This window comes from Giraffa tippelskirchi, chromosome 1, assembly GCF_054371585.1.
Source record: "Giraffa tippelskirchi isolate mGirTip1 chromosome 1, T2T-mGirTip1v1.2.pri, whole genome shotgun sequence".
Classification (NCBI taxonomy): domain Eukaryota; kingdom Metazoa; phylum Chordata; class Mammalia; order Artiodactyla; family Giraffidae; genus Giraffa; species Giraffa tippelskirchi.
In genome coordinates, this window is record NC_137275.1 from 178,263,253 (window position 1) to 178,275,583 (window position 12,331).

Here is a 12,331-nt window from a genome sequence, read left to right on the forward strand (position 1 = left end):
AATGAATGAAAACTTACTACTCCATACGAAACCTCCTGATGCAAAGGATCATGTGTTAGGAACTGCAAAGGAGCTGATGGAGGTAATGTCGGGGGATGGGCTGATGGAGGGTAAGTAAAACCTCCCACAGGAAGATGTTCTCCTAAGAGTTCCACTTCGTTTTCTATCCTTTGCAGAGGCTGAGGGGGGAGAAAGTAAACCAATATACTTGCAGTGTTTAAATAGATAGACTGTGCTTTATAACAAAAACCCAAAAACCCAAAGACCCAAAGATATTTTTTGGGTCATGCATTTCTTGATCTTCACATCAATCTAAGTTCATACATGTGGACATACAGCCTACAGTAAAATCTTACTGCCTTTAACTGAATTTCAATAAGAAAATCTCTCAAACATGTTATTAAACATTTCCACTATCCACTAAAGGATACATTTCTTACATTATTTGAACTTTCCCTTAAAAATGATATAAGGAAAGAGAAAAAGTCATGTAGTAAGCCAGTTATATAAAAGTTGAAATTACTTAAGTCATGGCACACTGAACTACATCGATTTTCAGACACAACCTTTAACAGAGGAAATCAAAGATGGTGTATACTGAAAATGAGAACTGTGGCTAAACAATACAGAACACAGCAGGCAGTTCTTTTATAGTAGAAAGCTTACGGGCTTTGGCATTAGACAAACTCTTGGTGCTGTAAATAATGAACTCTGTGACTCTTATATAAATTACTTAATCTGAACCTCAATACTGTCATCTGTAGAACTGACATGTTCACAGCCTACTTCCAAAGTGTGATGGGAACACCGAGACAATGTTCAGAAAGCACACAATGCTTTGCAAAGCACATAGCCTATGTTGCCTCCTCCCCTCAATCTTTTTTTTTTAAATAGCTTGAGATAAAATTCACATACTATAAAATTCACCCTGCTAAGGGGTACAATTCAGTGGATTTTAGTATATTCACATGAGTTGTACAATCATCACCACTATCTAAATTCCCCCAGTCCTTCCCAAGTTCTAGACAACTGCTAATGTACTTTCTATTTCTATACATTTGTTTATTTTGGACATCTCATATATATGGAATCACATAGGATGTGGCCCTTGTACCTGGCTTCTTTCACTTAGCATGTTTTCAAAAGGTTCATCCATCTTGTAGTTTGTATATCAGTACTTTGTTCTTTATAGAGATGAATAATAATCTACTGGATAGATATACCATGCCTTGTTTATCCATTTATCAGTTAATGGACATCTGGAATGTTTCCATTTATGGCTATTAGGAATAATGTTGCTATGAACATCTGTGTACACATTTTGGGGTTGATGTTTTCGATCTGATCTCTTGGGAACATGTATTCTTAAATGTTAGACTAACTTCTTCCCACAGTTAAGAGAATAGCAACACATTATTCAAATACAAGTAACTGGTAACAGTTACTTCGGAAGCTTACGTATGCTTGTATGATGGCTAAGTTTAGTTTCAACCTTGAATTCCCAGGTACTGGAAGCTTCCTAAGGAACATCCTGGCATGAATCCTGCCCTGATTCTAATAAAAGATTTTCTTGTGGGAGTAGTTTAAACTTTTCAGATTAGCCAAACTTCTGTCATAATTGGCTTCTATAGTTTTCAGGAAAGCAGCCAGGTAAGCTCGTATCTCACCTCTTCCTGAGACCAAGCATGGTGTATAAATCCTAAGTAAAGCATGGTCAGGCTCTGTTAGGGTAAACCATCAAGCTCCATTCACAAAGCCACTTCTACTCTAACCATTTTCATATGTTCTTTCCCTTATTCTCCTTTAATCATGGTTCAGATGTTAAACTTGGCCTGTCCAGAAAACAATGAGGCCTTCTTCCTGTGTGTTTCCCCCCACTGATCCCTCCAGCCCCTGGAAATATTATGCCTCTCAGCTATATTCCAGCCCTAGGACAGAGTGAACTATGCTAACAGAGTATCTCATCTACTTTTCATCAGAACACAGCATAAAACTAGCCTTTGGAAAAAAACAATTGAGGTTCAAAGGATTACTTACTTGCCTAAATGAATGTAAACATAATTCTAACAAGTATAAACATTTTTATAATATTGTCAGTTTCCCATTTTAGAAACATATGAAAGGAAAAACTAGAACTGTGTTTTTTTTCTTTCCAGATTCAATTTCCAAAGGATTGCAGATACAAAAGAATAAATTTGATTAGACAAGTTTCATATAAAATAACTAGAAAAACTTAAGAAACCAAGGTAACTGTAGGTACAATTACTGTTTATATATATTTCTATGTGTGGGGATTCTTAGTTCTTTTAAGAACCAGGAAAGTATAAAAGTTACAATTTTTAAATGGTAACAACTTTAACATCTACTAAAGTAATCTGTCTTTTAGGTCTCAATATTCTGCAAAAGTTAAAGACATGAGAGATACCTACCGATCGTGACTGCTGTGTTTGGAAAGGGACAAACTGGCCTGGAGGTGGCAAATGAGGAGGATGATGAGGAGAAAGATGGGGAGGATGTAAAATAAACGGATCACTGGAAATAAGGGGTGGAAATGCAGCATACGGTACTGGTAAGTGCTGAACGGAACATGCTTGAAGCATCTGTAAGAGAAATCATTATTTTTTGTTGAGAGTATCAGAATATATTATTTTTTTAAAAAAACTATGCGATCAGATTGAAACTTGTTACTGCCATAGTCTTCCCAGAATCGTAAAACTGTCTTAATAACCTGTAATAACAATGAGATATTTGCACATTTTTGGATTTATTAGTAAAGTAAATGGTAACTAGTAATTATTCTGGAATTTACATATTTGACTGATTTATAAATTAGTCAAAACACCTATCTTTTACTTAAGCTTTTGTAACACCTATGAAAATGAAGGGAAAGTGCCGCAGAGAAGGAATCTCTTCCCACTTGGCTTAAAATGTAACAGACATTACTACTTTCCAAAAAGCTGTCCTTTTCAATCTTGTAGATTTTTTTATTTCTAACAGCCCAATTCACAACTAAATGCTTTATGATCTCTCAATATTTTAGTTTGCTAATTTAGTACATTGGTTCTATAATCTATTAACAAGAAACCATGCATGGGTAAATTAATCTGTTAAATTGGTGTTAGTATTTGTATGTATATGTTTGGTTTAATTTCAAATTCAGACAGGATTATTAGGATTATATTAAGATTTAGCAAAGTGCTTTACTTTGAAGACTTTATTGACCTTAGACAAGTCATTTAAATTCTCTGGTTTTCAGCAACCTATTTCTCAAATAAGGGGGCTGAACTAGGGGCTGGTAAAGAATAAAGTATAAGCTTGTAAGAGGCTTCCCCTGTGGCTCAGCTGGTAAAGAATCTGCCTGCAATGTGGGAGACCTGGGTTCAATCCCTGGGTTGGGAAGATCCCCTGGAGAAGGGAAAGGCTACCCACTCCAATATTCTGGCCTGGAGAAGTCCATGGATGATTATATAGTCCATGGGGTCGCTAAGGGTCGGACACGACTGAGTGACTTTCATTTCACTATAAGAGGCAGAAAGAAATGAGTGTGAACTCCTGTTTTCTCATGCTAATTGCTTCTATGATATTAAGCAAACCATTTTCAATTTCATCATTTAGAAAATGAGGGTACTATTTTCATCACAGGCTTCCTATAGTATGGAATAAATAAGTCTAAGCACTCAAAGTGCCTATTAAAAACCCAGCAACTGCTGAGACTATTAATGTTGATCACCAAATTCTCTGAGACTTTATTACTAATCAGTTCAATATCCTATGTTAAAACCTGAAGGATAATCTTTATTAAGGTTTAATTATAAACAGTGCAGACATGTGAAGGAACATGCTTTGACCTTCAAAGAATGTTAAAATATGTGTAATTTAATTAATGTAAAAACATATCAAGTTTTAAAGCTAATTCTACTGAACTGTTACTGTACAGGTGCAATTGAGATTTCTGTTGCAATAGAACTTCCCTTTTTTACTTGAAAATGAAAAGCTCCAAGTCTCTTGTGTTTTGTTTATATAACATATTTAGCCACTCTAAAGAAGTACTGCACAGACTTACTGGAGGAGGCACGCTACAGACAGGGAGGTGCTGTCCACTGAAAACCACAGAGCATCCTGGGACCTGTTGTGTACTGCAAGCAGGGATGTGCTGGCCTGTGCAGAGGGGAATCCCATGTGGTGCCACTGTTGTTACTGTGTAGGAAACAGGGACAGTGCCCTGATGGAGCTATTAGAAAAGAGAAACAAAAGAGAGAGAAGTGAGTGTGTTTGGACAAACTTAAACAGTTTGGATAAAACATCAATTATTAAACATTAAAATCTGGGCATTTATTGATTCTCCTCTTAGCCGCACAAACTGTGCACAACGTACTTCTGCAGTAGTTTCAACCAAAATATTCTTGTTACTGTAGAGAAAAGCTGTTTCAAGAGCAGTATATGATATCCACTGAACTGGGCCTGACTCTTCACTCAAAAAACTTGAAAAGTCCAGGAGAATAATGAACTGCTATATTAACTCTTCAAGCCTGCTCTATAGTGCAGAAAACTTTTCTAAGGAGGAAATCTGGAAAAAAGAAACATGTCTTCTGGTCACATTCAACAGGAGGAAAAAAAACATTTGTTTAACTGCAACTAGTGAAATGTTAAGTAGCATTTTTAAAAAGTTAAATAATTCCCTTCTCCCCTGGTCAGTTTTATTCCCATCCTATCTGGAAGCAAACAACGTTTAAAAATATGTTCTCCTGTATCATTCTCCATGAGGATATAAACATATGCATGAACTACTGTCATGCTTGTTTTTGTTCTTAACAGAAATGAGATATTACCCTGAAACTTACTTTTTCCAATTAATATTGTAGATATCTTTTGAAGGAAATTAAAGCCAATTCATTCTTTTTGACACTAACAAGGTATTTCAAATACAGTCATCACTTTAACACAATCTTATCATTCATATACTAAAGGATTTCAAGTTGTATTCACCTTTTACCAATACAAATAACAACCATAAAAAACATCACTGAACATATATCCTTACACATTAGTTTCATTTATTTCACAGGGATTACTGGGTAAAGGGGTGAATGTATTTTAAACTTTAGCAAAAGTCTGGATGGATTAAATCACAATCCCAACGGTAGTAACAAGACTCTCAGCACCTCCACTCAAAGGCAGATGTACAATATTTGCATAACAAGCATGCTTGCTTGTTGTACAAATATAACAATGGGGGAAGGGGGGAAAACCAGTATCTACCAGGCTTACTTTAAATTTGTATTTCTCAGATTAGAGAGGTTGAACTTCTTTCAATATGTTTACTAATCATCTAGATTTCCTTTTATGTACATAATCTATATCCTTTGTTCACTGCCCACTTTCTATAAGGCTTGTCTATTCATATTAACTTATAGTTTGGCTTTTTAATTAGAGATAAATGTAATATTTTCTCAGTCCATGATTTCTCTTTTGATAAATTTTTTATTTAATGGTAAATCAACATTCCCCTTTCCTCTAAACTGAACTACCTCTTTCTTTCTATTCAGTAACTTCCCAAACATACCTGGATCTAGTTTGTGTCAAATTTGTGTTGTCTCAATTATAGTATCTTACTAGAAAAATCAGTATCTAGTAAGACAAGTTCTTCTCATTACCATACTTTCCTCTCATTTTATTTTTGGGCCATTTTTATACATTTATTCTTATATAAATAACCTCAAATAATTTTATTCAGTTTCCAAATCCACTGGAATCCTAATTTATATTAACTGTATTAAATGTTATTTTACAAAGAACAATTTTATATTAAGGCTTTTTGTTAGACTATCATGTCACTACATGATCACTACTACAGTACTATATACCTCCAAGAAATTAGTTTTCTTCATAAATAATACCATTCTTACTAAATTTCTTACTCAAAATTCTTTTGTAAGTTTGGAGGTTTTGTTATATTGCTGATATGTTACTTTTGTCTATTTCCATATCAAACTGGTTAATTATTCTGGCAAAAATGCCTTCATACAGCTTTATAATTAGTCCTAATAACTGAAAGAGCCACTCTGCCCAACTTGTTCTACTTCAGAATTATACACCAAAAGTTATCTTAATTGGGTTAAAACACATTGTTGGGTCCCACACCTGATAAGTCTAGTATATAGTCTGAGAATCTGCATTTTTAACAAATGTCCAGGTGCTGCTGCTGCTGATCAGCTAATTCAAGACATACTTTGAGAACCACCTGGCCTCAGAGACTCAAGACCAAAGTGTCAGTTGGCCAGCTATTTTACTGAGGGCCAGAAACATAAGTATTTTAAGTTTGTGGGTCATCCTGGTCCCTGCACAAAGCACCCACAAACGACAGATGAGTAAACAAGCATAGCTGTATTCCAATAGAACTCTACAGAAAACAGCCAGCAGTAGTTTGCTTTTCCCTGCTCTAGATAATCCCTGGTCCTTTAAAATGCCATAGAAATCGCAGAATCAGTTTCTCAAGTTACACCAAAACTTACTGGAAATTTACTAGGAATATACTAATTCTAAGTATGTGTTTTGAAAGCAGACAGTTTTTACAAATTTGGATCTTTCAAGCCAAATATATAGACAGTTTTGTAATCAAAAAGGACTTGAACATCTTTTGTTAAGACTCTTAACTTCCTTCATGTTATTCTGGTTTCAACTGTACTTGCTTATTTGCATATTTAATATGGATAATTTCAAACATGCTCAATACTAGTATAATGAACTAGTGTAATGAACTAGTATAATGAACCCCTGTATCGATCACACAGTCTCCAAAACCACAAGACCATATATCCAGTCCACTCCTATCAACTCCTCCCTTTCTGTACTCTGTTGAATTTCATGAACCTATCACCTCACAAATATTTCAGTACTTATTTCTAAAAGACAACACTTAAAATAACCACCACAGCCAATATCAACATATCTTAACGAAAAGTTTCTTAAAAAAAAAAAAAAAAATGAAGTCAGTGTTCAAAACTTCAATTGTATAATCAATGTTATAAATGATTTTTTAAACTTTTTTTTCTTTTTCTCAATCAGTATCCAAGAATGGTTTATATATTGCAAACACTAAGAATGTCTCTTTAAATTTATAGTTGCCACTTTCACCTCTTCTCCTTACCCTCAGTGCCCCAGCTTATATGTTGAAATAACTGGGTTGTTTAGTGTAAATATATATTGTCTATATTTTGTTTTTTAATTATACTGACCAGTATAAAGAAATACAACTGATTTGCTGTATTGTTGCTTTAATAATTTGGGATTTTCTACCCGTATGATTATCTCATCTGCAATTACTTATTATGCTATTTGCTCTTTTGTTATTCTTACCCTCTTTCTTTTTCCTATCATTAGTCCTGGCCTGTTGTTCAGTCAGGTCTGACTCTTTCACAACTCCATGGACTATAGCCTGCCAGGCTCCTCTGTCCATGGGATTTCCCAGGCAAGAATACTAGAATGGGTTGCCATTCCCTTTCTCCAGGGGATCTACCCCACCCAGGGATCGAACCCACGTCTCCTGCATTGCAGGCAGATTCTTTACCACTGAGCCACCTGGGAAGTCCCCAGTCCTGGCTTAGCTTCCAGGATTCTGAACAGATGTAGAGCTAGTGATCACCCTGGCTTAGTCCAGGTATCAGCAAGAATGCACTCTTAAGTTTTACCGTTAATTACGTTGCTTGAAATGTTATGTGAACTCACTGTCGATCTATTTCTATTGGTTTTCATTCATAGTCTTTCCTCATGTATTTGGTTAACTTTGTTTACTGCTTACTGTCCTTGAAAATTTAGCTGAGGAAATTCTGTGAAAACCAGAATAAAGACTTCATCCTCCAAAGAGAATCTCCATGTTTTCTACGCCCCTGCAGTCGGAGACAGAGAAGGCAATGGCACCCCACTCCAGTACTCTTGCCTGGAAAATCCCATGGATGGAGGAGCCTGGTAGGCTACAGTCCATGGGGTCGCTAAGAGTCGGACACGACTGAGCGACTTCACTTTCACTTTTCCCTTTCATGCACTGGAGAAGGAAATGACAACCCACTCCAGTATTCTTGCCTGGAGAATCCCAGGGATGGGGGAGCCTGGTGGGCTGCCGTCTCTGGGGTCGCACAGAGTCAGACACGACTGTAGCGACTTAGCAGCAGCAGCAGCAGCAGTCGGAGAAGGCAGTGGCAGCCCACTCCAGTACTCTTGCCTGGAGAATCCCATGGACGAAGGAGCCTGGTAAGCTGCAGTCCATGGGGTCGCTAAGAGTCGGACACGACTGAGCGACTTCCCTTTCACTTTTCTCCTTCATGCATTGGAGAAGGAAATGGCAACCCACTCCAGTGTTCTTGCCTGGAGAATCCCAGGGATGGGGGAGCCTGGTGGGCTGCCGTCTATGGGGTCTCACAGAGTTGGACACGACTGAAGTGACTTAGCAGCAACAGTCCCACATACTTTGACTAATTTCACAGTTGACGTGAATTTGACTGCAAATTACATTTGGTGCCAGTTACTCTTATTCTGCTGAAGCTGAAGCTCCAATACTTTGGCCACCTGATGTGAAGACCCGACCCACTTGAAAGGACCCTGATGCTGGGAAAGACTGAAGGCAGGAGAAGAAGGGGGTGACAGAGGATGAGATGGTTGGATGGCATCATCGACTCAACGGACATGAAACTGAGCAAATTCTGGGAGATGGTGGCTGTCCTCAATTAAGGGGAATGCTCTCAATAACCCTGACTGACAGTTCTAGAAAATAAAACTCCCTTTTTCCATTTTAAGATCTTTTATTGGATATGATGGCAAAATTTTGTATTTTTGCATCTGTTAACAAAATAAAACATTTTCCCTTTATACTGAAGATTTCCTAATGTTGAATTTATCCTGCACCATCAGGATAGACTATTTTACTATAACACTAGCTATCGTTTATTATTTAAAGCATCTGCATCTGTACTCGAGAAGGAAACTAGTTGAAAGGTTTCATTTGTTGCATTGTCTATGAGGTTTTATTATTAAGGAGCTTCACACAATATACTTGGAAAATTTCTATCTGTGGCTATGATCTAGGACAGTTTATATTGGAACTTTCAGTTCTTTATAGAAATGAGAATTCAGATGTAGTCTATAAACAGGTTTTTAATTATGCCTTGAATTTCTTCCATAGCTGTTGGGTCTGTTGAGGTTTTCTGTATTTTGCATTGTTCCAGTATTTACATATGCAATTTTTTCATTTCTCAATATGTAGACTCAGGGGTTCCCTGGTGGCTCAGCATCCCATGTCGTAGTTTGCATTAAGCTTTGTGGTACAGGTTATACATATGAGGGCTCAGACAGTAAAGAATCCACCTGCAATGCTGGAAACACAGGTTTGATTCCTGGGTCAGAAGATCCCTTGGAGGATGGCATGGCGACCAACTCCAGTATTCTTGCCAGGAAAATTCCATGGACAGAAGAGCCTGGTGGGCTATAGTCCACAGGGTCACAAAGAGTTGGACATGACGGATGCAACTGAGCATATATAGGCTCAAGTAATTTAACATAAATGAGATAACACCTCTTCTGAAGACTTTACCTTTTCTTTCTTTGGTTCCATCTCTACCTACCTTCTCTTTCCCTTCATTTTAGTACCCACCCCGTCCCCAAGCCTAGTGTATCTTTCTCCATATTCTTCTCTATGTTCAGAGTCCTATGTATACAAATATTTAATTGTCATGTTTTATAAAACTGAACATAACACTTAACTCAATTTTGCTTTTCTTGCTCAGCAATAGTGTACAGGTATTCCTGGCATAATTCTAAGTAATTCTCATAGTTACAGTCCATGGTATGAAGGTATCACCGTTTATCCTATTATTCTACTAATGATAAGCAATCACTTCATTCTTTGTTTCTATGGATTTGCCTAATTTAGACATTTCATATCAAAGAAATTATACACACCGGGGCTTTCTGTGACTGGTTTCTTTTACACAGTATATGCAAGATCATATTTTCTTTCAGTTGTCACTATATGGTAGTTTCACTGTTTTTTATCTTCCAGTGCAGTAATTTTTAAAAAAAGAACTGAATGCTAGTCTGAGTTTTTTTCCATCATAATTTCTGCTGTCTATAAACTTGGAAGATTTTTTTCCTAACCCTTAAAATCCAGGAACTTTGTAAGAATATGTCTAGATTTGTATCGCTGACCTCAGAAAATCATACAATTTTGGTCAATTTTTGCTCTGGCAAACCCTCTTCTCAGCTAGTTCCTCAGTTCCTGGCAGGAACAAAGGGAAAGAAAGTTCGTTACTTGTCAACTCAGTGGAGACCTAGGAAAACTTGTAAGCAAAGCTGCACCCAACTGTCTTGCCTACTGAATTACTCTACAAGAAACTGGAAGGAAGCAGAAAACAGTATTTCCTCAAACCACCAGCTGACTGACGTCGCTATAAACCCTTTATCAGTCATTTCAAATCAACTATTACAATGAAGTCATTCTGAGGTTTCATGACCCTGATCTTAATTTTTTTCAAGTTCAACTTTCTTTTAAGGAAGCTGTGTAGAATTTAAATTTTAATCTTCAATGAAGAATGATGAACTTATCTAAAATAGATTCATTTTAGGTAAAACTGTTTCCTTTTAGGTAAAATTAATCTACAACAAAAAACAATCAACCTAAATAAACTGTTATAAACTGCTATCAACTTTGAGCATCTGTATTTCCTGGATATTCCGTTACTATACCTGATCATGTATGTCAACCATTACTGCATTCTGCTGGGGTGGATGAGCAGCAGGGTGTAACAGACGGGGAGATACATTCGGAGGGTGGAAGGCTCGAGGTTCTTCTATTGCTTGCTGCTGTGCATAAGGGAGATGGTGATAATTTTCATCTTGACTAATGGAATTATGTCGAGACTGGCGATCCCTTCTTCCTCTCTGACGCCTGACAGGAGGACTGTAATATAGTAAAAATGTCAATGAGGTTGTTATAATGTTTACTGTTGTGATCCATCAAGATTCTGTACTGTCTCTCTTTGTAATCTATTAGCAGTATAAGCTTAAATAGGCTTGAGTATTAAGAATTGCTGTGGTTCATCATCAGCTCTAAATACAAAATAGAATGCATGTTTGTTTTTTTTTAAATAATGGAAGAAAACAAAATTGATATTCAGCTCCGAGAAGATTTAGGAATCAATAGCCAATCACTGTCATTTTAGGGGCGGGGGTTTAATTGTATAAAACTGCCCTTTTTATAGACAAATATCAGCAAGTTCTTATGATTTAACCTACTATTTTGTCCCTTTTATTTTATTAACATTATACAACAAATTTTAATCTGCATATATCTTGGCAGTAATCCTATTATCCCTAATGGGCATGTTATGTTTGTCTATCTGGCTAAGGCATATAGGAAAGACACAGTTCCCACACACCCAAAATGACGAGTTTTAAAAATGAGTAATAACTAAAAAACATTTAATCTATTTACAATTGCAAATAACTGAGTAACAATAAATACTGAGAATGAAAATGATTGTGAGATAGTGTTAGCATAAATACTCTAGCGATATAAAGAATTTTTAGGTAGAATTTGGCTACTGAAGGAAACTACTTTTACTCTCTATGCACTACATAGTTAAACACAAATAACAGTTGTTATCATAAGTAGACTTCTATTTTCCATGTCCCTTAATTCCACAATTCAGCTCTACTGCTTTTTACAAGGGCTCAGCATGGGTAACAATTCGAAACAACAGCAGGCCTCAATAAAAATGTACTCCACTTCAGGCACAAGAGGCGAAACAGCCCCCTTCTAGACAAGCTGCACACAGCCATCTCAGCAGTCTTTACTGAGGACAGGTTACCTTTCCCTTAATTGCTGCATTCTGCACCTCTAAATCTGCTTCTTCTTTCTCTCAATTGCCCAATCTTAAAAACAACAAGGGACATTCTTTTGTGATATTAATTCCTCCAGTGCTCTTAATACTAACCCTCAGGTTCTTGCTCCATTCATTGCTTCCTCTATCTTTATGATCAGCATAACTTTTTTGCATTTCTACTTCAAAACCGACAAACTATATTTCATTGATTTTCAGGTGCCATCTACCTTAGAACTTAATGTTTTATTTTGAGAGACTTTTCATATAGTCTTTGCATAACCCTTACCCAGTTTTCCCTCATGTTAGTATCTTCCATTAGAATAAAAAAAAATGATCAAAATTAAGAAATAAAGCTTGGTATCATACTATTAATTAAATAACAGAATGTATTCCGATTTCACTCAGTTTTTCTACCAATGTTTCCTCACTGTTTCAGAATCCAATACAGGATCCCATTA

General features: G+C 36.5%; 1 protein-coding gene across 46 annotated transcripts in view; it reads right to left on the minus strand.

Annotated features, from left to right (window-relative positions):
• Positions 1–12,331, minus strand: part of RNF38 (ring finger protein 38) — a 53,682-nt gene that overhangs the window by 13,886 nt on the left and 27,465 nt on the right. For all 46 annotated transcript variants that reach the window (XR_014059261.1, XM_081509121.1, XM_081509287.1 and 43 more), the window contains 4 exons: positions 10,735–10,948; positions 4,064–4,231; positions 2,430–2,600; positions 18–179 (listed from right to left, as the gene is read on the minus strand). Coding sequence is in view for 45 of the 46 variants with exons in the window: in XM_081509121.1 (XP_081365247.1) it covers positions 18–179; positions 2,430–2,600; positions 4,064–4,231; positions 10,735–10,948 (715 nt within the window). In the remaining variant the exon portion in view is untranslated. The remainder of the gene's footprint in view (positions 1–17; positions 180–2,429; positions 2,601–4,063; positions 4,232–10,734; positions 10,949–12,331) is intronic.